The 26,193-nt window shown below is 43.5% G+C and overlaps 2 protein-coding genes across 2 annotated transcripts in view; one reads left to right on the forward strand and one right to left on the reverse strand.

Moving 5' to 3' along the window:
• Window positions 1-20,404, reverse strand: part of grid2ipb (glutamate receptor, ionotropic, delta 2 (Grid2) interacting protein, b) — a 35,311-nt gene extending 14,907 nt beyond the window's left edge. Inside the window, exons 1-10 of the mRNA XM_034559450.1 lie at window positions 20,329-20,404; window positions 19,184-19,437; window positions 18,732-19,061; window positions 18,029-18,183; window positions 7,081-7,359; window positions 5,092-5,177; window positions 2,778-2,847; window positions 1,468-1,620; window positions 1,112-1,267; window positions 86-237 (exon numbers count right to left, since the gene is read on the reverse strand). Coding sequence (XP_034415341.1) covers window positions 86-237; window positions 1,112-1,267; window positions 1,468-1,620; window positions 2,778-2,847; window positions 5,092-5,177; window positions 7,081-7,359; window positions 18,029-18,183; window positions 18,732-19,061; window positions 19,184-19,437; window positions 20,329-20,404 — 1,711 coding nt within the window. The remainder of the gene's footprint in view (window positions 1-85; window positions 238-1,111; window positions 1,268-1,467; window positions 1,621-2,777; window positions 2,848-5,091; window positions 5,178-7,080; window positions 7,360-18,028; window positions 18,184-18,731; window positions 19,062-19,183; window positions 19,438-20,328) is intronic.
• A 3,208-nt stretch (window positions 20,405-23,612) lies between these two features.
• Window positions 23,613-26,190, forward strand: zdhhc4 (zinc finger DHHC-type palmitoyltransferase 4). Its single transcript, XM_034559454.1, has 6 exons — window positions 23,613-23,752; window positions 23,884-23,957; window positions 24,105-24,283; window positions 24,999-25,124; window positions 25,260-25,504; window positions 25,591-26,190. The coding sequence occupies exons 1-6, from the start codon at window positions 23,630-23,632 to the stop codon at window positions 25,888-25,890; spliced, it is 1,047 nt and encodes a 348-aa protein (XP_034415345.1). The 5' UTR covers window positions 23,613-23,629; the 3' UTR covers window positions 25,891-26,190.
• Window positions 26,191-26,193: the final 3 nt, after the last annotated feature.

The following is a 26,193-nucleotide window of genomic DNA, read 5'->3' on the forward strand; positions in this document are numbered from 1 at the left end:
TAGGAATAATCAATCAAACAAGCAACTCATTGACTGTCTGCTGATACTGTATGTGTATAATTTCCACGTCGTTGTTTTGGCTCACCACTGCTCTTGAAACCAAGGAAGCGCGACAGCTTGCCCTGGCAGCGCTCCTGTTCGTCGTACGTCAGCAGCTGGTAGATGAACTGCCAGATCAGCTGTTTGGCCGGCGTGTCCAACACCGGAAACACGTCTACGATCAGAGTGTCCACATTCCTGCAAACACACAATGCCTCCTTACACATTTTTATATAAGCACTTATTGCTGGGTAATTTATTGCCATGTGATGCCAGGACCTGGCTTAGATGTATATTCTTTGCATCTGTATTGAGAGTGAAATACTGGATGAAAGCAGATTACAGGTGGGAGGATAACAGGGATGTCAGTTATGGTAAGAGTTACGCCTCCAGGGGGTTACACTGTATGCACATTCTGTAAGAATTCATTGGGTATTTTGCTTATAATCCGTCAGAATCACATGTTTGCATCATCTGCAGAGCTCCATCCATCTCTTGTGCTCAAGCCTTCATCATTGAGGAAATGTGATCAGTGTGTCATGGGAAGATTCAACTTCCTGCTTAGCTATGTGCATTTGTTCCTTCACTGCTTATCTCTCAAAGTCCTGTCACCACCCCTTTTCCCATCTCTCTCTTTCACCTGCATTAAGAGCATCCTCAGCAGCCTGATATATCGTGTGTGGTAAAAAAAAAAAACACAGTTTCCAAGGCAACAGCTACATTTCTGTCAATGTAAGCTCGCTAGTTGAGGGTCTTGCCACCAAGAAAAAATGCTGAAACCCTAACTTTAAGCTACATAATTTCCAACTGTCTCTTGCTACCATTTAGAGCTGCCAACCTAATGTCCCGATGCTGCCGACTGAAGCTGCTTTTTAAGAATTCTTCTACTTTCCAAAATCTCTGTAACAACTCCAGCAGCTGCTTCTCTCACCACTTCCTCCCTCAGCTCTCTTCCATCTGTTTAATATTGCATTGTTGCAGACTGCAGACCTACATGTTTCTTACTCCTCGTACATCCCTCCATGCTCCCGGTCTACGACTTCTATTCATCGACCCTCTCCATCCCACTGACCTGTGCTGGAAGAAGGTCTCCAGGGACTTGCAGACTGTGTACCTCTCCTGGATGGTCAGCAGGTGCTCCAGTTGTTGGCTGAAGGTCCGCCCGTGGACTTTGATGCTCGGTGGAAGAATCTCGGCGACCCACTGCAGAGAGCTGAGGGCTGGAGACCTGAACAGCAGACAGAGAAGAAAACAAAAACACATATGTTCTTTAATTCGTTGCGTTACGTTAACTCACTAAAGCATCGTTTCTCCTTTGTTCTGCATCCTCATGGAAAAGAATACAGCATAACTTGTCCATTGCGTTTGCCTCTCCGGACCATGAGCTGCTGAATTAAAAGGTCAAGCTTATTGTTTGTTTTCAATGACCTAGAGCGCGGAAGCGTTGCGGGAGCCAGGCTTGGAGACTCCTCTGGGTCGGTTTGGTCTGAGGAGTACTCAGACGGAGCCTTCTCCACCACCAGGGTGGGCATCGCCCCGCTGCCCTGCAGCATGGACACCACCTTCTCATGGGAACAGTTCCTACAAAGAAGGAGAGGGACAGAAGTCAATGATGGAGAGCTGATGGACTTTGAGCTATAAAGCAGATGGAACATCTTGTTCTTTTAAATGAGATACTGTATTGACAGGTAATACTGTGTTTACATTATTATCATAGATCTGCGTAGATACACTATATGCTCGCTCTGTAAACACGAGCAGCTCCAACATATCTTGTACTTTTCTTTCTCTCTGAGGAACAACTCCCACTGTTTTCCTGATCACCTCCTACTGCTGCAGCACCACCACCGTGTTATCAGGGAAATTATACAGCGCCAATCAAAACTGTACATTGGGCAGCCATGGGAACAGCTCTGCGATCCTTCTCTCACGTGACTAGCAGGGTGGCAGAATGAGTAATGCTTTTTTTATTCTTTCACAGAGCACCGGGTGCATCGACCGATACGTTGCTTGATCTACGGTATTCGCTGAGCTCGTATAGGTGCAGTTAGATTTCATCCACTCTGGATTTATTACCCGCACTCCCACACTCACTCTCCGAAAATCAAGAGGCAGAAGGTCAAAAAGTGGTAAAGTCCACACAAGTACAACAGCTACTCCCACAGGAGAAGTTTACAGGCTGCGTTCAGGTGCATCGGTTCATACAAACATACGTACATACTGTACCTGCCGTTGTTAAAGGAGAATACAGTGGCATTCATAGTTAAAGAAAAGTTAGATGGGAGTCGGGAGTTAGATCTTCTTATCCAACTCTATGGGCTTATGATGTAATTGTTTGTTTGTTTATTTGTTTGTTCAGATCAATACTTCAGAGCGTCAGATACATTTTGTGAAACGGCGTATTTTAAGAGGGTTTATTTAATTGCCGAGACTTTTCATTTTCCTCCTGATGATGACTGACCTGAAGCTGCCGCAATACAGCTCCGCTCTGCAACTGTGAAATATTAATTAAAAGGGAAACTATAACCAAAATAAAAGCTTCATGTGTTCTGTGATGGATTATCTGGCACAGTGAAAGAGGGTTCTCATAGCAGCAGATGGATTCTCCGGGAGAGAAACAAGTATCTAAATATAATGGCTGAGTTCAAGAACCTGGATAGCAGGTAAAGACAAAATACTACTACAACTACTACTGCTGCTAATAATAATAATAATGTTATCCATTAAAAAAGCCAAACCTCATGTCCAGTCCATTGAGGAAGAGGATACGGTCGCCTATTTTCAGTCCACATTCCTCAGCAGGACTATCTGAGAGGGAGACATAGAGATGGCAGAAAATCAAATCAGAGATTAAAAAGGGATTCTGGCACAAGCTCCCCGGCTAACAAGGTGCGCTGAACAGACGGGCAGAGCAGGGAAAGATGGTGACTAATGTGAAGCTGTCAATCTGACATCCAACAAAGCCCGTCAACAAGCGAGATGCTCTCCACGCTACATTGTCATTACATAAGGAAACAGTGCTGTCAAAAACAGGTGGAATCTGTTCTGCCTGCACTGTACCCATCCGCCGCCGCCGCCTCCTCATCTGTCAACTCACGGTGAATGTCGTTGTGTTAGTTCTCACCCAAAGTTTGGACACAACAAAGTCGTCATGTGATGATGTCGTGTGCGCGCATTCACGGGCCACGAGACTGGAAAGCCTGGAGTTTAAGATGTTTACCCTCAGAAACGGATCGGTGTTCAGATCACGACGAGAGACATGCGATCCACCCCCACCATCTCCATACCAACCTCCATGAGGCCCACTGAGTCAGTTCTCTGTGGCCGCTGCAGCACATGATGGTGGGCGGGAACAGTGCAGTCATCACACACACACACACACACACACACACACACACACACACACACACACACACACACACACACACACACACACACACACACACACACACACACACACACACACACACACACACACACACACACACACACACACACACACACACACACACACACACACACACACACACCTCCCTCATCAACAAGGAACCTGGCAAATTCCCTCAACAGTAACTTCTCTTGTCTGCTACTTTTGTTTGGGAAAGCAATAACGGTTAATTAAATAACTTTGTACTGCTCAAAATTTGAAAACACAAATGGAAGTAATTACAGTGCTTACCAAAAGCTTTTACGCGGACAAATATTTGACAGTGAGTTTCATTTTCTACCAATAATGTTTCTGGTTTTAATGTTTTATCCCAAAACTAATTGAGCAGTGGAAGTAGGCCCTAGTGATTAAAAATAAATAAACCTGCGGTCGTGTTCGGATGTAATCCGATAAAGGAAAGATATTTGAATCAACACTATACGAATGATCTACAGTTTGATAATGCAACAATGTAATAACCTCAAAGGAATAGTTTGACACTTTGAAACAATCAAATCATCATTTATAACTTTGTGATGAAGCATGTGTGAAGTGCAGGATGACGATAGGTGATGAGTATGATAAATGATGTGATGTTTATATAACATCTCATTTCTTTCTTGTCCTTTGAAAGATGTTTGAATTGTGTATTGGCCTCTCTGAATCATCCATTTTTACAAAATAATAATGCACTGTGACAATTCGTACAATTTGTCTTGAACATGAAAAATAAACATGAATGTAACCGCGTACCACTGAGTGACCCCTCTAAGTGTTTGTTACTGACAGAACCGCCTGTTTCAAGTGCTTTACTCTTAACATTTCATTGGTGAGTCAGACTAATACGCTTCCTGGTACAGTCACACACACACACACTCACACACACACCTCCTGACCACCTTTAACCCCCAGCGGCTGACACCACAACAGGCTCACCCACATAGTTCAATCAGGGAGAGACCAGTTAGATAAAGAAAGGATGCATGTTTATTGTTAACAGATGATATGAAATGAGGAAGTCTCAGAGTCTTTGGCGCTTGGACTCTACGGGGAGATTTGCAATTGAGGGCCGACTGCCCCGATCAGCATCGAGATAGATCCCCCCGTGGAGTCCAGACCTGGTGGTGATGAGCTGATAGAATGATGAGTTGATGAAGCTGATGGATGTGTGAAGACTGGGCGGAGATGGGGAGGTGGAGGGCTGCGTAACAGCAACATGAATGACCTGAAGGTAGAGGTAGAGTCATATTTAAACGAGACAGCACCAAGATGATTGGCTAGCCGTGTCCTTGTTTCCGTGTGCTTATTGGATAGAGGGGACCAGCTGATCTGCGCAGCTGGTGTCGTGATTGACGGCGCGGAACGATGACAGCGAGTAAACAATGAGTGAGCATGTGTGAGGAATGCTTGGCAGGAATGTGAGGAATAGATGGCGGGCTGAGGGGTCTGGTCTTCCTGTCTGAACTTGCGCTAGAGCTCCATAACACATCCGCCCCTCCCCTCGCCTCCTTCACCAGCCAACACAGAACAATGTTTGACACACACACACACACAGAGAGAGAGAGAGAGAGAGAGAGAGAGAGAGAGAGAGAGAGAGAGAGGGCATCTATCTTAAGAAGAAGTACCTGAGATAACGGAGTCGATGCAGACAGGGGCGTGACCTCGTAGTGTGAAGCCGAAGCTCTTCTTCCCGCGGTAGATACGAAGGATCCTTAGGAACAGCAGGAAGTGAGAGATGAGAAGTGACAGAAAGAGTGAAAAATGCCAATCAAAATGATTTCAAATTGTTTGATTTGTCCAACCAATAGTCCAAAAGCCAATAATATTCAGTTTGCAATAATACAAAACAGAGAGAGGAGGCAAAGTCTCACGTGTGAGAGACACTGTTCTGCATTTAATGGATTAAACAATTTTCAATTCCAACTGTTGTCATTTATGGTATCAGCAATAATCATTCAACGACGCTCATGCTTAGCAACCGTTCTGTGAATGGACGGGGAGAGCCCAGATGTCTCTGGATGATGGAGGACTCACTGCCTGCTGTTTACAAGGCTGTGTGTGCTTCTCCTTTGTTTTCATTTGTCACATCCTGTGGGTGGGAGTCTGACGTCAGGGCAATGACGCTCGTATGTACAGTACTTTTCTGCAGTCGAACTTTGTGACCTAGGCTTTTGTTAATGTATGCCGGCTAGTGCAGCCTGGATTGGGTTGTATTCACCAGCTTCCGGCAAAACAAAAATTGTTCAGGATATTCTCGGCACAGAAAAAAGCTCTGACCTCTTGCTGATTGTGGGGCTTTGCTCTCATTCATTCACCTCAGCGGAGGAATACACGGTGGAACCTCCCGTTACATTAAAGATGAGACACTTATGGTGTCTATCCCCCAGTGCGTTGCCATGGAAACGACTCAAGGCAACACAGCCTTAATACGTAAACAGGGGGGAAGACAAGAAAAAGACGGAAGGAGGGGTGAGAAAAACAGACCGATCCGTTCTTTGATAGCTGCGGTTACTGGCTGTTATGTAAGATGAGCTACATGCAGATGTGCGCATTGTGTGTGTGTATGTGTGTGTGTGTGTGAGAGACAGGAGGGTGTCAGCTGTACTTTATACTGATAAGTCATCAAGCCCAAACATATTACATATAACAACCCAAATGAATCAGTCATGACTAGATGAAACCACTGAGACATCAACTAAATCGCTCATTGCGCAGCAGCTCCCACGCCGGCCCAAATAGACACTTGCCAAAATACAGTGAAAACACTGTTGTACAAGGACCATCTACTAAAACAACACTTTAAACACATCTGGGGGGGATTCATGAAAAAATATGAAAAAGGTGTTTATTTGTATTTTTGAAAAGTAGTCGGCAAAGAAATGTTATTTATACTGGGGAGAGACAAGAGTGTTGCACAACACTCTTGAGAGGTATTATTCAGTTCAGGGAAGGCATCAGTATGCAGCACAACTTCTAACTGTGACTGTGCCACTTACACCACATGATGTTAACTCTCCCATATAACACAATCAGTGTGCCCCCTCTTGTTGTGTGACCTGCCAATATTATAAGACTTGAGATAATCAGCTGCACATCTTCACTCCCTAGTGGATGGAGACGGATCTTGGGATTTAGTTAGTTAGTTTGTGTGGGAGTGCACTAAGTCCATTGTGGTGTTATTAATTGGACAATCATTGGATCAGCATGTTAGTGGATGGAGGTTGAATGGTCAGGATTAACATGTTGAATCAATGAGATACAAATAAGCAAATGGCAGTTTCAGTTTGGGTCAATTAAAACAAACTGGGTTTTACTGTTTTTATACCACATATTTGTTTTTGTTTTTGAATTCAGCATCATAAAAAACAAGCTTTAGGACAGACGAATCTGGAGATGACAGGAAAACCGCGAGGATGGAAAAGGAGACACGCTGTCCTCCGTTTCATGTACATTTTCAAGAAATCCTGCCTGTAAATGTCTAAATAATAAAGTAAATATTTGGCTGCTGCATTGTGCCTTGAGATGAAACTGCTGGTGGCCTGGTTTCCAACAGTAAACAACACTAAAGCCAAAGGCTCTGTTTGAACAACAACATCTCGAACATGTGCGCTCACCTCTGATTGGGTCCAATGGGGGGATGTGGTGGGATCCCAGAGGCAGACTTTCTTAAGCCCCTGTCTCTCTCCGCCTCCCCCCTCCCCCCGGGTTCTCCATCTCTGGGCACTGAGCTGGCCCGTTTGGACCCGTGGTGGCGGTCGGAGTGATCCTCGCTCCGGCTGCGCCGGATTCTGCCCTGCGGCTCACTGATACTCTTGCTGCGGCAGATTCGGTTGATCACGTTCTGGGACACGGCCTCGTCGAAGCGCTGCCGGTGCTTCTTGGGAATGAAGATTCTGGCGAACATGGTGGCATGTGAGGGAAATAAAAGGCGGCGATGTTAGTTTTTGTCCACCAGAGTTGCCTCAGAAAAAAAGAAAAAGAGTCGGAAAGCAGATGGATCTACATCGCAGATCCACCTCGATCCATTTTAAAAACACAAGTCCAGGACCCGAGACCTCAGATTTCCAGCAGCAAATCAAACATCCAGTATGAGCAGAGACTAGAAAGTGATGATCAACTGGATCGCTGCTGAATCAATCTTCACAATCCAAGTCCAGACTAATTAAAATCAACAGGCTCCCTCCTTCAAGACTCAGAGAAAAAAGGCTTTTGTTGGACAGGTGAGGGGTCCCTCCCCCTGCACACGAGAAGAGAAGAGAAGTTGAACTCCCGTTCAGCCAGAGAGAGAGATTTCTCTGAGGAGAGAGGCCGGCGATGTTGGCGTCACTTGCTGCTTGCCGGAGTCTCACTGCAGCAGCGTGAGGCACACGAGCCAGAAGACAGCAAGAGGAAAAAGTGTGGGAGTGAGCGAGCACGGGATCTCCTCTCTCTCTCTCTCTCCCCCTCTCTCGCTCTCTCACACACTTCCGTCCACGCTTCACCTCGGTGACACACTGTCAGTGTGAGCACAGAGCAGGAAGCTGTCATCATCTTAATGAACCAAAACAATCAACGGTTGTTTGGTTTTTGTTGGCTTTATGAGGTATAAGTAATCCAATCAAAAGCAGTAGACAGGTTTTAAATTAATTACCAGTAATCATTCTGATTTAAATTTAAAGTCCAGCAGCTTCATCTCATGATTAAAAAAAAGCACATTTTGAAACGAATGGCTGAAATTGGTACAGCAGAGCCGGAGATATGCAGACTTTTAGTCGATAGTCTGGGTCAATCCTACAGTTCCCATAATGCAACCTTGTCAAAGTATCTCATTAGACCCTATCCATCCGTTTCTGCCTGCTTTCATTCTTCATGCTAAGCTAAGCTAACCGTCTGCTGAAGTGAGTGTCATGATAGAAGATGAGGTTCAAGGGAAATAGCAGCTTGCCTTCTCATACTCTGTCTATCCTCCGTCTGCTATCCCGAATGAATCGCAGATGTTGTCATTTACCGTGTTGGTTTTTTAGCTCTGGATTTATTTTCCCAGAATGTCTTTAATCCTTCACTCAAGAATCATATCATATTCAATTCAATTCAGTTTCAATTCAGTTTATTTTGTGTAGCCCAATATCACAAATTACAAATTTGCCTCAGAGGGCTTTACAATCTGTACACATACGACATCCCTGTCCCAGGACCTCACATCGGATCAGGAAAAACTCCCCAAAAATAACCTTTGACAGGGAAAAAAGGGAAGAAACCTTCAGGAGAGCAACAGAGGAGGATCCCTCTCCCCGGATGGACAGAAGCAATAGATGTCATGTGTACAGAATGAACAGCATTTACAAAGTTACATAAACACATTACATGAATATGACAATGTATGAATGGAACTCCAATCCATGAAACAGAAGGAGGTAGAGAGGAGGGGGCGGGGCATCAGCAGGGCCAACGCGGGAGGCCGGCTCACCAGGCATCAGACACCTCCAGGTCCAATGGACCCTATGAGATGTGAAGTCACAACGACTCCGGGGAGGAGGCAGAGTTAATAAGGTGCAATGGAGAGATGTAAATTCATCCATAAGGAGAGAGAGAAGAGGAGATAGGTGCTCAGTGTATCCTAAAACATCCCCCAGCGGCCTATAAGCCTATAGCAGCATATCTAGGAGCTGGACCAGGGCAAACCTGATTCAGCCCTAACTATAAGCACTATTAAAGAGGAAAGTCTTAAGTCTATTCTTGAATGAGGTGACTGTGTCTGCCTCCCGGACTGAAAGTGGAAGCTGGTTCCATAAAAGAGGAGCTTGATAACTGAAGGCTCTGGCTCCCATCCTACTTTTTAAGACTCTAGAAACCACGAGTAGCCCCGCATTTAGTGAGCGCAGCTCTCTAGTGGGGCAATATGGTACTACAAGCTCCTTAAGATATGATGGTGCATCACCAATCTTTGTAGGTGAGGAGAATAATTTTAAATGTGATTCTTGATTTTACAGGGAGCCAGTGCAGAGCAGCTAATACAGGAGTAATGTGATCTCTTTTCTTAGTTGTTGTGAGTACACGAGCTGCAGCATTCTGGATCAACTGGAGGGATTTAAGAGACTTATTAGAGCAGGCTGATAATAAGGAGTTGCAGTAATCTAGTCTGGAAGTAACAAACGCGTGAACCAGCTTTTCTGCATCTTGTATTGAGACAAGATGTGCCTGATTTTTTAAATGTTACGTAGATGAAAAAATGCAATCCTTGAGATTTGCTTAACGTGGGAGTTAAAGGACAAGCCCTGGTCAAAGATAACGCCGAGATTCTTTACAGTGGTGTTGGATGCCAGGGCAATGCCATCTACAGAAACCACATCACCAGATAATTGATCTCTGAGGTGTTCGGGGCCCAGTAAAATAACTTCCGTTTTGTCTGAGTTTGACATCAGGAAGTTGCAGGTCATCCATGTTTTTATGTCTTTAAGACATTCTTGAATTTTAGCGAGCTGATTGGTCTCCTCTGGTTTGATCGATAGACATAATTGAGTATCGTCTGCATAGCAATGAAAGTGTATGCAGTGTTTCCTGATAATATTGCCCAAAGGAAGCATATATAAGGTAAATAATATTGGTTCAAGCACAGTACCTTGTGGAACTCCGTGATTAACGTTGGTGGTCATTGAGGCTTCATCGTTTACAAATACAAATTGAGATCGATCTGATAAATAGGATTTAAACCAATTTAGTGCGGTACCTGAAATGCCAATCGACTGATCGAATCTCTGTAATAGGATGTCATGATCAATGGTGTCGAACGCAGCACTAAGGTCTAATAATACCAGTACGGAGATGAGTCCTTTATCTGATGCATTAGGAGGTCATTAGTAATTTTCATCAGTGCCGTCTCTGTGTTGTGGTGTTTTCTAAATCCTGACTGAAACTCCTCAAATAAACTATTCTGATGTAGGAAGTCGCACAACTGATTTGCGACTACTTTCTCAAGGATCTTAGAGAGGAATGGAAGGTTAGAGATCGGTCTGTAGTTAGCCAACACCTCTGGATTAAGAGTGGGCTTTTTCAGGAGAGGTTTAATTGCAGCTACTTTGAAGGAATGTGGTACATGGCCTGTTAGCAAAGACACATTAACAATATCCAGCAGAGAGGTGCCAATTAAAGGCAACACGTTTTTAAGCAGCCTCGTTGGGATGGGGTCTAAGAGACAGGTAGACAGTTTAGAAGTAGAAACCATTGAGGACAATTGGTCTAGGTTAATAGGAGAAAAGCTATCCAAATATACACCAGGGCATACAGCCGTTTCCAAGGCCACTCCTCTTGATGACAGATCGGCAGTAGTTGAGGGCAAGAGATTATCAATCTTGCCTCTAATAGTTAAAATCTTTTCATTGAAGAAGTTCATGAAGTCATTACTACTGAGGTCTATAGGAATACACGGCTCCACAGAGCTGTGACTCTCTGTCAGCCTGGTTACAGTGCTAAAGAGAACTTTTTCTCTATTACTGATGAGTAATAGGCTGCTCTGGCATTACGGAGAGCCTTTTTATATGTTTTAAGGCTGTCTCGCCAAACTAAGCGTGATTCTTCCAGATTGGTGGAACGCCATATGCTTTCGAGCTTTCGTGATGTTTGCTTTAGTTCACGGGTCTGAGGGTTATACCAGGGAGCAAACCTCCTTTGCCTCACTGTCCTTTTCTTCAGTGGGGCTATCAAGTCTAGTGTCATTCTCAGTGAGCCTGTAGCACTATCGACAATATGATCAATCTGGGACGGACTAAAGTTAGCACAGGAGTCCTCCGTCACATTGAGACGTGGTATTGAATCAAATGCAGAAGGAATCGCTTCTTTAAATGTAGCTACAGCACTGTCAGTTAGACATCTGGTGTAGAAACTTTTGACTAACGGTGTCCACTCCGGGAGTATAAACTCAAAAGTTATGAGGTAATGGTCTGACAGAAGAGGGTTCTGTGGGAAGACCTCCAAATGCTCAATGTCAATGCCACATGCAAGAACAAGGGGGTGTGGCCAAAGCAGTGAGTGGGTTTCTGTACTCTGACAGAAGCCAATCGAGTCCAACAATGAGATAAATGCAGTACTAAGGCAATCATTATCAATATCCACATGAATATTAAAATCTCCTACAATAATAACAACCTTATCAGTTTTAAGGACTAAACTTGATAAAAACTCTGAAAATTCAGATATAAATTCTGAATATGGACCTGGTGGCCGGTACAGTATAACAAATAGAATTGGCTGTAATGTTTTACAGGTTGGATGTGAAAGACTAAGAATAAGGCTTTCAAATGAGTTGTAATTTAGTTTAGGTTTAGGATTCATTAATAGGCTTGAGTCAACGATGGCTGCTACTCCACCTCCTCGGCCGGTGCCTCGAGGAATGTGAGTATTAATATGACTTGGAGGAGTTGATACATTTAGGCTGACATATTCTTCATGGCTCAGCCAGGTTTCAGTAAGACACAATAAATCAATGTGATTGTCTGATATTAAATCATTTACTAATACAGCTTTAGATGACAGAGATCTAATATTTAGAAGTCCACATTTAAGTATCCTGTTTTGTTGCACTGTTGCAGTAGTGATGTTAACCTGTATGAGGTTATTTTGTATGACTCCTCTTCTGGTTACTTTTGATTTAATTAATTTAAGTTGCCTTGTCTCTTGGTGGCAGTCCTTATCACTTGAATGAAATGCTGTCTGCTGTCGTTGTGTGCGTGGGACGATGACGACGACTCATTTTGTTTTGTTCTCACAATCGACACTGTTGTTTGGTAAACAGCCGGCCCTCAACATTAAACAGCACGTACAGTCCACACTTAGCCCCCTTTTTGACATTTTGCTTGCTTACTGTGGCTCAAAATGCATGTTTTATTTTGTTTACTGGGCTCGGTGTCGAACCTCACTACTTTTGTTGTACTGACTGCTACAATTTCCTGTCAGATTTATGTTATTTTATCAAATTGTTTGTAATTTTGATTATAATTTTGCTATTTTAGATTTTATTCCAGTAAAGGTCTCACACGGCTGCTTGTGTTTAGACAGGATTCAACATTGGAACTGTCTTCTATTGTGAAAATAATTAAGTTTAGCTCTGTTCAGAGGTATTGGAAAAAAATCCAATACCAATAAGTCTTGGTGGTGCTACCAAAACACAAGTATCATATACACACTAATAATGAAGTCTCCCTCTTTGTTGTTTTGTGTAAAATCTTAACTGATCTCTCAAAAATCACCTCAGGAAAAACGTGTTCTCATAAAAAAGGGAAAACATACAGCACCTCCAATATATTACTACCATGTCTTTTTTTCTTTTTAAACCACACCTCCATGAAATTGAAAAGGCTAGAGCACACTTGTTAAATATAGATTGAATACAAATCCCAGCTGGTACATGAAGCGAGTCAGAAGGTAATTGTTTGATTCCATGTTTGTTAAATCATAAGTGGCATTAAGTTCAACTGTGTTGAGTCCCACCTACACCAGCCTGTTGGGTTCTGACTCACTGATTCACTGCTGATCGGATGACTCAGCCAAAAGCAGACCGGGTGTCGCGCGACCCGTGAAACGCAGCAGCGCTGACGTAACTAGCAACAAACGCGCTGATAGAGACAACTGCTACCAGTGAACATGTCCGCGAGCAGCTAATTAAGCTGCAGAAAAACAATTTAGACAGCTAAATAAAGCAATTAGGACACACTCATAGCACAGAGAGATGGAGAGAGGGAAACTTCAAAGCACACACGAGGCAGTTCATTTTGTTATCCAGAATGTTATTAAAAGGTATTTCTAATGTGGAACTTGTGGTTTCCTTATTAAAAAAAACCCCATAAAACTGAGGATGTAATTAGATTGTGATAAAAGCTGATGCAGTGCAATGCAGCTGAGCTCAAGCAATCCCACTCTCACCATATTCTGAAGGTACACAGGAGATACCGTACCTTGCAGAGAATCTCTACATTATAAATCAATTGGGCAAAACAATATTCCATATCTCAAAAGAATAGAGAATATAGACAGAATTAAGACATTTCTGACGTTGGGCCCTCCAGTGGTGGAGCCACAAAATGCACTGTGGTAACAACATGCTGCTGCCCTCTCCACAGGAGCTCTCCATTCAGCACCACAACACACAGGACAAAAGACCAACACGGCAGCCGTCTACTGGGTTTGACCAGTTAACCTCACCTACTGCTTGAATTAGTGCAGTGGAATATGGGGTTACACATTTTATCTTTTCAAAAGCAACAATCGAAGAAAAAGAAAAAACTGATTTCTAATTACTCCGACAGGCCTTTTGTAAATCAATCACTGATGTTGTAATGAGTTGACAACATTAGGCACACTCGCAGTTCCAAAAGTGTCTTTCCTTCAACTAATATTCCAAGTGTATCCGTGGAGAAGACGCGGTTGAAAGATTTAAAAAGGACAACAAATTACAAAATCTCTTTTAAAAGCAAATAGGATATTCCTTAGTAAAAAAAGATCTCCTCTCACATGTTCTCAGCCTTTAGAAGTGTGTCTACAAAAGAGAGTAACGACCTTCTAGGTACCAGATCATAAGCACGCATCTGAAAGAGAAATACAGTATATGGTGTGAAGCTGCGATAGCGAAGGGAAACGTCAAGCAGACAAAGCTCGTTCCAAAAAATAAAAAGCGAGAATGAATCTGGGGTTGGCTTTCAGCTGCTGGCGAGCGCCGTAACTCTCGGTGAAACTGGGCAGGAGGGGCCAACTTCGGATGTTTACAAACCACAACCGGAAAAGTCCTACTCATGGTGCCTTTAAAAAGCATTCACTGTTCACCTTGACAAAAATAAACTGAATTGAATTGATTCAATGCCAACACTCGTTTCACAGTCGCTGACACTTTATTCTGGAACAAATCTTTTCAGTTAAAGATATAGGCCACGTATTCTTATCCTGCTGTCACTGCCTCATCATATATCATCATTCTGATCCGGTTTGAGGCATTCATGTAGCCTGAGACAGTATTGCCTGAGCACAGACTACTGGCTACAAAGAGCAGACTCCTGAGGTATAAATAAATGTTCCGTAGTGATGGAGGTGTAGCAACCCACACAGTCCCTCTCTGTTTGATAGCTTCGCTTCACTGCTATTCGCCAACTATTCATATCGTGGTAATAATATGTCTCTGTCTCTCACAGATACAGTGGGCTACCTGTGTAAAAGGTGTGTGTGTGTGTGTGTGTGTCTGCTGCTATCAGCACCATGCTTTCAGATGTTCTGTTGAAACAGCCACCTCATCACAAAAAAAGATGTTCCGCGTCAACTCTCGGAAAACAAAATGAGCGCTCTGATTTGACCTCATTTAAGAAGAACAGAGATCTATAATTATCTGAAGAAGGGTTGTGGAGGAGGAAGCAAGCAGGGAGTAAGGGACAGATTTCTCATAAGGGAAAAATGACGGGCACAAAACGACAAAGAGGAGACCTCATTTCATTTCAAGTGTGAAGATGTGGCTTTAAGGTTCGGGTGAGGCTAAAAAGTGAGACCGAAGTATTAGCACATATAAGGAGTGAGCAACAACGCGTGTGCTCAAAAATAATGGAGAACGTTTTGAAAAGAACATCTGCCTGACATGATCCGTTTGTCCTGCTTCTCTTGGTCACTGCCAACAGGGCACAGTGGTGGGTCATGTATTTAAGGATTAAGCCGGTGGAATTAAAAGATAATTATATGATTATCGTTGTGAGCACCACTGGGTGCCTAGTCTGTGTTCAGGAACTTGTCAATAAGTAAATGATTAAAAATTGTGCTGAAACGTCAGCCATATCTGATCCACTGAATAAACATGCACACACAATGGGACTGTGACCCACAGTCAGATACATCAATCTGGACGAGTGTTTCTCAATTGGAGGTACTATTATAGGTTCAAATAAAAAATGTAAGTTCAATAAACCTAACGTTATATTCAATATTTAAATGTTCAATTCAATCATTAACTTCTGTAAACTCCACTATTGTAATGTACCAATATGACTGGCATTGGCTTCCTGTGAAAAAGCAATCTGTTTTATTGTTCTTGCTTCAGCATGAACTAGCCGATCACATTAAGCAGCTCCAAAATCTGCCCAACAACTATACAAAGACAACTTGTTCCACTCCGACTTACGAGTGTCCTGACTTTATCCCCGTGTGTGCTCATCGCCATTTTTATAAATACCGTTTGCTTGGCACTTAATGCGTGTAGCAGCACAGCAGCAGTTGCAAACAAGCTCCCCTGACTCCCGCAGTTAAGATAAAACACCATCATTATCCGCACTAGCGAAGGAGAAAGCTTTACGTGCAGCCTGCACTGTCAAGAGGAGCGGATAAATGCAGATGTGTTGATCATTCTCACCCATGATCAGTCAATAATCACTCCTATTATTTTAAAGGGCTCAACTATCACTGTCGTAACAGACATTTTAATTGATTTCTACACAGTTAAAAAGGTAGACCGGCACCAGTTAGTAGCAGACACCATGTGGTACACAAAAGCTAAAATGTGCCCGCTATATTCAGGGAAGACACACACATTCAGTATATAAGGGCAGATATAGTTGTTTTTTTTAAACAGGAATATTTATATAATCTGTTAAATCAACATTCAGCCTGAAAGCATGCACAAACACACACCCTCAAACACATTGCGAGGGATTACTTCCTAAAAGCAGAGCATCACTCAACCTAATGACTTCACATAAGAGGCACAACAGGATGCCTTTGTCGTGCTGACTGTGTTACAACCAGCTGCGTCCCTCCGAATGTGGTCCCAATCACATTGAACTACGAGAACACCCTGTTGACGGTTCGCTTGACTTCATGAATTATAGATTTAAAGCCCGGAAATTGCCTTGAAGAAGGCTTAGAAAGCAACAAGGGAATAGAGGATTTCAGAGCTAAATACATCAGATCTCAAACATCAACAGCAGCCATTGTCGTGTCCTGTATCAGACTGCATTACATATTCACTCACCTCCCACTTTAAATACGTGATTACACCGGTGGCAAAAACAATTCCAAAGGAAAAGATCGGAAAGGTATACTCACCCCAGACAATTCATCGCTTTAGCTGTCGCCCATAGCTCAACTACAAACTAAGTTGCACCATCCAATAGTGAGCAGGATGGCAGACACACCTAATGCAGGTGTCAGTGCTGCCTCTCTGAGAGGGATACAAGACACGGTGGGACCTTTGTGCAAGCAGGAGGCTGTCTTTACCAAGTTTTAGGGGAAAACGGTCAACACACACACACACACACAGAGAGAGAGAGAGAGAGAGAGAGAGAGAGAAAGAGAGAGAGAGAGAGCGAGAGAGAGAGAGAGAGAGTGGGGAACAGCCCGAGCTCTGAGCAGAATAATGGGAAAAAATCCATCAGATGAAAACACATAAACCCCTCCCAAGAGAGGGGGAGCGAGAGAGGAGGTAAGAGAGTTGTGATGGGTAGGGGATGGAAAAACCATAAAAAGATGACAATAAAATTATTATTATTATTGGTACTCGGGCAAATAGGAGTGTCCTATTCATGACCAATTTAAGGAACACAAATCCAGTCGCCTAAACTTCTTTCAGGTTACTAACGTAGCCCAACACTGACCTCGTACTGCTGGAAACCCTTCAGACGGTATATTAATACCACTATAAAGAGTTCACAGAGGTGTAGTAGTGGAGGGGAGCCAGCGTAGTAAGAGAATAAAAGGTCTGATTGGCTCTGCTTGTGGAAGAAGTGCAATCTGTGGACAAACTGTCTGGGGATTTAGAGAAAGGCAGGAGTGCTGGTCATTTTGGCGCGTAGACAACCGCATAACTCTGGCTACCTGAGTGCTTTTTCACGTTTAGTTATCTGGCTTTAGTCCGACTCATGGAAACACTCAACTTTAAAAAAACAAAACTGTTTTTATGAACTGGAGATACAGAGCGGCATGGTAATAAATGATGTTTTCACAAAGCGAGTACTCAACTGAATGGGTCTGTGACTCATTATCACAGTCACCGCCATGCTGGGAATTTCGGTTCACGTTGCCAATCCTCATTTACGGCTAAAAGCTCTGAGCCCCGGGCCGCTACACGTCTGTTTCGTCTCTCAGTTTCACTGACACTGATGACACTTTAAGCGGCGTGCTCACTGTGGATTTACCTCGGGTGGCAGATGGGACCCACCTAAACCTAAAGCGCAGCTCTGAAACGGCTAGCAGCGGTCGAGACCCCCTCTAATCCGTCCTGCAGAACGAGCAACAGGAAATGCCCGTTTACGTGCTCATTATGACTCAAATCCCTGCGGAGTATTTTACTTTTTCACCGGGACGTTGGAAATGTGTGTGGGATTCAAACAATGGGGTGGATGAATTGAACAACACTGGAAGCTTTACAGAAGGCCAGACTGTCCTTGGCTTTAATGGAGAGTTTGGCAGAACAGAATGACCGGAAACATGGAGAGACAAGGAGGAAACCAAATTCATGCTCTCCACGGAATTTGCAGCCACCTCACAAATCTTTCCTCCACTTTCTTTCCAGCGGTTTATTCTATCCTATGTTTTGCAATCCATCATTGCTCCTGGAGCTCCTACCTGATGCTGGAGATGAGCTGCCGATGGTCATCAGTGGCGAGTATGTCGGGCAGGACCGAGGCCAACCACTCAACTCTCTTCTCGGCTGCGTACTGCTTCAGCACAGTAAAGAGTTTCTCCTTCACCTCGGGTTCGTCTCCTAAGATCTGGTCCACCTAAGGGTGAAAGGACAATGACGTTAGAGGCTGAAGGGAGTCGGAGGACAATGAATGACGGGGTTGATGCTGTCACTTCATCTGCAGTTCAAAAAAGAATATGACCTTACTCAGGGCTGTATCAATGAATTTGTCGTGGTCTTTTATATTTGTATATTTTCTTAACCATCTAAAAACCTTTCTTGTAATAAAAACTACTAAAAGGTTTACAGCTGTGCATATTATGCATATCTGCGCATACATGTTTGGATGTTGAAGGATTTAGCAGAGCTACTGTATGCCATGGTATAAAGAATACAACATTGCAATAACCTTTTTGTTTAGATTAGATTTTGGTGAACACCTGGTTTTAAACAAAAGTATTTATCTAGCATTAAAATATGACTAAATAAACAATAATAACCCACGAAGCCCCGCCCACTAAGAAGAGCACAATGTGAAAATGAACAAACTGGTCTAACTTTGGCCGAAAGGTTGGTGTTCATGAAGGACTCCATTGTTCACAGTAAGAAAGTGATTTAACAGAATTAACATAGACTTAGACCTACCCTCCTGTTGAACTCCAGAGCTTTATGTTTACGGTCCAGTCTCGCTCCCTCTCCTCCCATCTGACTGTCCTCTATGCTGATGCTGCGTTTCTGTCTCGGGCTGAGACACAGCACCCCCAGACGGAGCGTCCGCCCCTGGGAGGCCTTGATCAGCGCCGCGGCCGTCTCGTGCTGCCTGACGGGGATGCCGTTGACCTCCATGACGTAATCCCCGGCCCTCAGACCTGCGCGGCCGGCTGGAGAGCAAGGCGAGCAGTCCTCCACCAGCAGGGGGCAGTCTCCCACAATGGTGAACCCAAAACGACCGTCCGGACCTGGTATGATGTCCATCTGTAATGAAGAAATATGAAGGGAAAAAAATGTATTCAATTTGAGCACACAACACCCAAAAGGCTCCAGATCAGTCTGGAAATACAGTTACGACCCACAGTATGCTTTATTGTATGTAACACCTGCTGTATGCGGGACACCACCCCGATACTAGGAGGGATGTTCTTCTGAGTCTGGGCGATGGCGACAAGAGCTTGGGGACCCAGCGTCGACACATTGTGGCCCTCGATCTCCAGGACCTGGTCCCCTGCCTGCAACCCCGCCAGGTGGGCACTGCTGCCCTCCTCCACAGACAGGATGTAACTGGGTCCGTTGCCGCCCAGCTGGAAGCCGAACTCGTCAGGCCAGGCCTGGTTGGACGACGGCATGCTGAGGACTTTAGGGACGAGAGGATGGGACACAATAGGTGAGGTGGGAGAAAGGAGAGATTTGAGGACGGGGAGGGGGGACAAGTAACCAATCATGATCCAAGGACTTCACAGTCCTCCTCTTTGGAGCTGCAGACTGTGAGGTTATGTGACAGCATCCTAATAAATGAAGAAATACATACTCATTCAAAACACAAGCACTTACCAACTGTGGCCAATATATTCAAGTCTATCGACATTGCAAAAACACCGTTGGATCAAATAATCCTCTGTAGGTTTGAAAAGAGCTCAAATTCTAAGCCTTCGTGCCCCGTCTCTTCTCCCGCCTGCTATCTCCAGTGTCTCGAGTTATACTATCGAGTGCGGCTCTGTAACCCTCTACCCTGAACCATGACACACTCAGCGGTCCCTGACCTGGTTCACAAACGCAAACGCAGCCAATCAAATTAAGGCATCGCTGAGATTGTGACCTTAATTAGCTTGAGAGACAAAAGTTCCTTCAGCTCATTTCTTTTTTCTTTTCTTTTTTTTTACTCAGCGCACATGCAAGTCTATCCTGTTGAATGGTAAGTATGCAATAGAGAGCGCACTGATCACTTCTAAGCAGGGAGGAGATACAAAGTGGCATTAAATAACAAACATATGAGGTACATTTGCAAATAGAGAGGCACTTGTAGGCCAGACGTTGGAGAGAAATACTAACATGAGAATGAGCTAATCCACATGTACCGGTAACAGTTCTGAAAAACATTTCTGCTATAAAAAAACAGAATTACAAAAATGGTAAATATAATCAAGTATAAACTCTCTGGTTCGGCTGGGAGCTGATGATTTGCTCCACAGCCTCCAACACCAGAGCGCAGCGGCATCACACACTGGACAAAGCTGATAACACTTACAGAAATCCTTAGATGGATATCGAGAGCCCCGCCGGAAAGAGTATCTGCCTTTTTTGTTTTGCAAAAACTTCTTCATCTTGATTGTCAAATAGCAGGCGGCCTGCTAGCGGCCTGATATCCAATCGGTCTTCTCAGATGTAATGTTTAAAAAAAAAAAAAAACAGGGACCAACCCAAAGTCAAACAGGAAGGGAGACAAACTCAAAACATTCACCCTTTCGTCCACCCTGAAACCACCCTGGTGTCCTCGTGAGCAAAAGGGTGAGTGTGCATGAGAAGCGAGCGCAGTCTCTCTGCGAGTGTGTCAAGGAGTTAGTCCTGCGTCTCATCCCTGATTCATCCTTGGGCCGGCCCGCTTGCACAGTGTTAATCAGAAAACTGGGACGCGTGCACCCGGGCACCTCTGTTCCTTAATAATTCTCTCTCCAAAAAGGGTATTGTGAGGCCTCATTTTTCTATAAATACACCAATGTGTCTTTTTCCTCCTCCTCCCCTCTCGGCTAGGTGGCTCTCCGAGGGACCGCTCCTGGCCCAGAATCACTCTGCGTCGATGCAAGGACGCCTGATGAGTACTAATTGGAGCGTCTGCCTGCCTGGAATTCTGTGTGTCCATGTGTGATGTGAGAGGGGGCAATGTAAGACTTTAGCCTGTAGGATTAGTTGGATTATGAGCTGAATCTTCAGCGTTCCTCCACCCCTCGGTCATTAATACTGAGGGAACACATGCTCCCCTCCCTTAATGACCACGGACACTGAATAGCGTGGAACCATACTGGAATTGTGCATATGACATGTATTATTATTATTATTGCGATAAACCAGAGTGTGAGATACAGTCTGTATCAGAGGCTGAGTTTAGGTCAAAGCTGGAGTGAAAACATTCAAATGGTCTACATATTGATTTAAACCCAGAGTTGGATTTGTGAGGAGCTAGCAGTGTGCATTGCTGTCTGTCAGTGCCTTTTCAACCAAATAAAATAAAAAAGTTAAATCCTTGTGGCTTTAATGTTGTAAATGACCAAATAGTACACTGATCTAAAAATAAGGATTAAAAGAGTCCTCGCTATGTCCACGTGGCTGTAAAATCATCATGTAATTGAAAAAGGAATGAGTGCAAATGAGATTTGGGGTTGTGTTGGTGGTGGAGCAGAATGCTTTAACCTCACTGATATTTTTATTTGAAGCCGCACGTATCAATATGTTTGATCCATAATAGCATTGGGTCAAATGACTATGTGTAACAACAGCACAGAGAATTACACCTGTCTACTTCAGCTTTATGGGGAACTTAGTCTTAATCTTTCACCGTGGTCACTAGCTTGTGAAAGGTTTAGCAGTTGAAGACCCAGGTGTATTTCTCACAAGTTGGTGAAGACCACAACAGAACTAGGAGAGTCAATATTGGACTTGTTTAAAGTCCCTACACATTCATTCTACTCATTCAGCTTGTTTCTCCTCACGTGACTCCTGATGGTAGTTTCTTTTTTATAATGCACTATTTTTTCAATGCAGCTTCCACCTTTATCACTCTTATTAGGTCATGAATTATGATTAATGTGATGTAAATCTCAGCTCAAATAAACCCCACTGAAACTGCAAACAGCTGTGAGTATTAAGTTCCCCCCAGATTGTTTTAAATTGACAATTAGTACCGACTGAAGAGTACAAATACACACAACCTACTCAATTACAATAACAAGAGTAAATATACTTAGTTATTTCCACCTTGAAATATCAGATATTATGTAGAGGGGGAATCTTTTATTAAATTGAAGCTGAAGAGAAAGTAGTGAGGATGCCTGCAGGTTATAACCTGATGCCAGCATGTTAACTGTCATAAATCAATAACGAACAGGCAGTCCGGTAACAACTAAATAATTAACCACAAATGTCTGTTTCTCCTGACAGACACTCCAATCAAACTCTCTTCTTACACGACAGCAAAGACAGTTACTCATGTGAGTCAAGATGAGAGGCAGAAAGCTGACATTTCACAGGCAACTGAATCTGTTAAAACTGTCTCAGCCTTTTCACTCAGTCAGTAAAACTCTAATGAATTCGTCCTCATTTTTACATTTACACAACATAAATTGAGCACAAATAAATGTTTTTAATGCGTTTTTAAATACAAAAAACAAGGGAGCTGAAATAGTGCGTCTTTATAAAAATCAAAACGGTGACATTATTAGGATGAAAACTGGAATAGCAAATACATGCACTGTGACCGATGCCATATCTGACATAAGACACATGTAAAAGGATCAACACACACGGCACTGCACATCCACACAGCATGTACCTGTTTAAACAGCATCCATGAATGTCCATGCAGAGCTCCAGAGTAATGCTCCCCTCTCCAGGACTGCGAGCTGTAACATGAGTGTTGGGCCATGTCGGCAACCAGATCCAACAGGTGTCTCGTGATGCCTCGTGGCATTGTGTGGAGCACTGGATGGCAGCGAGAGAGAGAAAACAACACTAAGTAACAGGAGCAACACATTTAAAACTCTGGACAAATAAGGGGTCTTCATCAGGAGAAAGGCATTCAAGACACTCCCAGGTGAGTATTTTTTGTGTTGTTTTTATTTTTATTTAGTTTGTATGTCTATGGTAATGTATATGTCTATGTATGTCTATATTTTTAATGCATATCTAGAAAATAGATACAAACGTTATCACAAAAAGACACTTGTGTAAAACATTATATTCAGATTATTCATTGCGAAAAACGTATTCATAAATTTAAAAAAATGGATGTGTTAGCATTATGTCAAATGAAAACAAGTGTATTAACTTTTAACACATTTATAGACATGCAGCTATATATTAACAGAGCCCCTCCCCTCCCCCGCAAAAGTGTCAGCAAGTTAGAAACAACCTCTCAGCTGTTAGCTTGGTATTTAGCTCCATCGATGCTACTTCCGTCAATCTTGACGTGAGACAAAACACTGAAAGGCAGCTAACCCATATGTGACCTCTAGTAGAAGGTACAGGGGGATGTTCGAGTAGTTAAATGGATTTACGGTGGAAAGAAAGCCGGAATAGATGTGCAGGTTTGCTAGCGAACTGACGACGGTACGCTAGCATGCTAACGTAGATTTGTTCACCTGAGATTTAGGTTGAGAAGACGCAGCACCCTACATTATTGTATTTAAAAGTCGTCTTCGTCGTCTTCAAACAAACGGAGAAGCTTAACAGCAACACAGCTGTAGCTTCTTGTCGAGTTTGCTACCTGTACGCGGCAGTTTGTGCCAGAAAACACATGTTGCCTTTTGCGTCTCTCTGAAGCCGACCGGCGAGAGATGGATTTCCTCAGTCTGTTCGTGGTCTACGTTGTAGTGGTGCTGGCGTGTATAGTCCTCGTTTGCAAGTACTCAGGCCAGCAGAAAACACCGTTTAGTTTCCTCTTCAACTCGGTAGGAAAGGTAAGAATTACGTTGTTTTTTTTACTGTACTTTCACAAATGGACACTGGGTGGCGCCGGTTGACTACTTTGACCAGAATACAGAGGGGACATGTTCCCTGACATCAAAGCTGCCGACAATTCTCATCACAGGTCGTTGCACCGTTTACACCAAAATGCCTCCAAAAGCTTTCACAGTGGACCTTGCACAGGCTGTTTCATCAAAGGTTTGTGGCTTACGTTTCCCCAGAAATACACATTCCAGACATATATGGGTTTCAATGGGCTAGTATCGTATTTTTGATTTCCAGAGCTAAACAATTGTACCACTGTATTTCTGCCTACAGTCTCTTTTCATGTCCTTCTCATTGCAGGAACAACACGTTCATCTATCTGCATATCCTGCTCGAGGCTGCTGTGTATGCGGAGTTCACCTATGAGGTGTTTGGCTTCTGCAGGGAGATGGACACCACTCTGACCAGTCTGTCGGTGCCTTACGTCCTGCTGGCCATCAAGACCTTCTTCTTCTACCTCTGCATCAAGAGAGATCCAGGTTAGTATTTTATACGAAGTACATTCAGACATACTTATTGTTCGAGCATATTTCACGAGTCAGGCCAGACGAGGTGAACCCCGACACGTTGAGGTGCGAGATATGTAACACTTGTACATCTTTGTCAGTACGCTGGCATATTTTGGAGTCTCGTGAGTAATAACTGGGGATGGTGGTAATTACACATCACCCATGCACATCAGTATTTTTACGTTGTCACCTGGAGAGTAAAACTATATTTTCTGGGGGAGTCTGGTATTCAAGGGACAGGCTTCACAGCATCACCTGTGGTGCAGCCACTGTGCTTATTTCCAATCAAATGTAAAATAACATTTTAGTTCTGGGCAACAAACTCAACTTATATCATCAGTCTTTTCATATTCTAAATAATATGTTGTTGGCATTACATTCTCCTGTTACATTTGCTGCTAAATTCCCAACAAGGATTATTGAATCGAGTCTCGAAGAGGGATTCTGCTCTACCTGCTGGTTATAAGGCGCATGTTGTATATTGTGGGCGTGCGGAAAAGCTGTTTTATTAAGTACCAGATCGTATAGACTTTATATAACTCCAGTTAATTCAAAGTAAAGTAAATCTTTTTTCTTTTTAAATAGAAAATACAAATCACCAGACCTCGCCTTGTGTAAACATACTACTATTTGTTTTTGTTTTATTACACTGTAGTGATTCTTCCACAACTCTCTCCTCTGGCAGGCACAGTGACGAAGAAGAAAATCACTGGCCAGCTGAGCGTCTATCCTTATGACAGGAGGCTGTTTCACCCAGGAGTCTCTTGTGAAACCTGCCAGCTCATCAAACCAGCTCGCTCCAAACACTGCAGTGAGTAAATAGATATGAAATAGTATTAAATATGTACCATAGGAAATATTGTGTCTAATTATTTAATCAAACTCATTTGAAAAAGGAACACAGACTCATACTCAGTGCTCACTGTAAATGCTGTCTGTATTTCAGGGGTCTGCAACAGGTGTGTCCAACGTTTTGACCACCACTGTGTCTGGGTGAACAACTGCATCGGTGCTCAGAACACACGCTACTTTCTGCTTTACCTCTTCAGCGTGTGCGCCATGGCGGGCGACATTGCCGTCCTAACAGGGGACATGCTGTTTCATGCCGTACTGCGGTCAGGCCTTCTGAGGGCCAGTTACGTAGATGAGTACGGCCAGCAGCAGCCAGCAGGGCCTCTGTTTGTTGTACAGGTGAGCCTCAGTACTGCTGACATTCTGTGTTTCCTAATGCCACATTCCCAATGTAATACCTCATGTTGACCTCTCTGTCCCTTCAGCATCTGTTCCTGACCTTCCCCCGGATCGTCTTCATGCTGGGATTTCTGGTCTTCGTCTTCTTCCTCCTGGCGGGTTATGCCCTTTTCCATTCCTACCTGGCTCTCGTCAACCAGACCGCCAATGAGTGGTACAAAAGTCGAGGTTATGTGTGTCAGCACTGCCACCCAACTGCAACATCAGACCGTCTCTGTAGCCCAGTGCCAGACCACTCTAAAAGATACTACTATGGCAGAGGACTGCTCCGAAACCTGGAAGAGATTTTCTTCCCCACACAACCTGTTCGAAAGAAAGACAACTGAAAAAAAAGATACTGCGTCTCTGTTTTTATGCTGCATTAACTTTGTCGCCCATAGTTTGCTGTCCCTAAGAACTGCTGTTGACTGAAGAAATATAGTTTACGTTTTGGGATTTCTTTATGGGCTCTAGTGTTTATCTCACATAAGGTGCCACATATTGGAAAGAAATGACAAGAAATGACAGCAAACACAAAAGTAAACCTTGCTGTATGAAGTCATTATGTTTACAGAATGTAAACCCCTCTGAGGCAAATTTGTAATTTGTGATATTGGGCTATACAAAATAAACTGAATTGAATTGAATTG

The sequence above is a fragment of the Cyclopterus lumpus genome, chromosome 19, assembly GCF_009769545.1.
Source record: "Cyclopterus lumpus isolate fCycLum1 chromosome 19, fCycLum1.pri, whole genome shotgun sequence".
In the NCBI taxonomy this organism is placed as follows: Eukaryota; Metazoa; Chordata; class Actinopteri; order Perciformes; family Cyclopteridae; genus Cyclopterus; species Cyclopterus lumpus.

Bases quoted from the DNA above. Each gene is read 5' to 3' on its own strand.
- zdhhc4 (XM_034559454.1), top strand. From the start codon at position 23,630: ATGGATTTCCTCAGTCTGTTCGTGGTCTACGTTGTAGTGGTGCTGGCG. The intron at 23,753-23,883 runs GTAAGAATTACG...TTCTCATCACAG, and splicing joins TCTTCAACTCGGTAGGAAAG to GTCGTTGCACCGTTTACACC. The intron at 25,125-25,259 runs GTGAGTAAATAG...TCTGTATTTCAG, and splicing joins AGCTCGCTCCAAACACTGCA to GGGTCTGCAACAGGTGTGTC.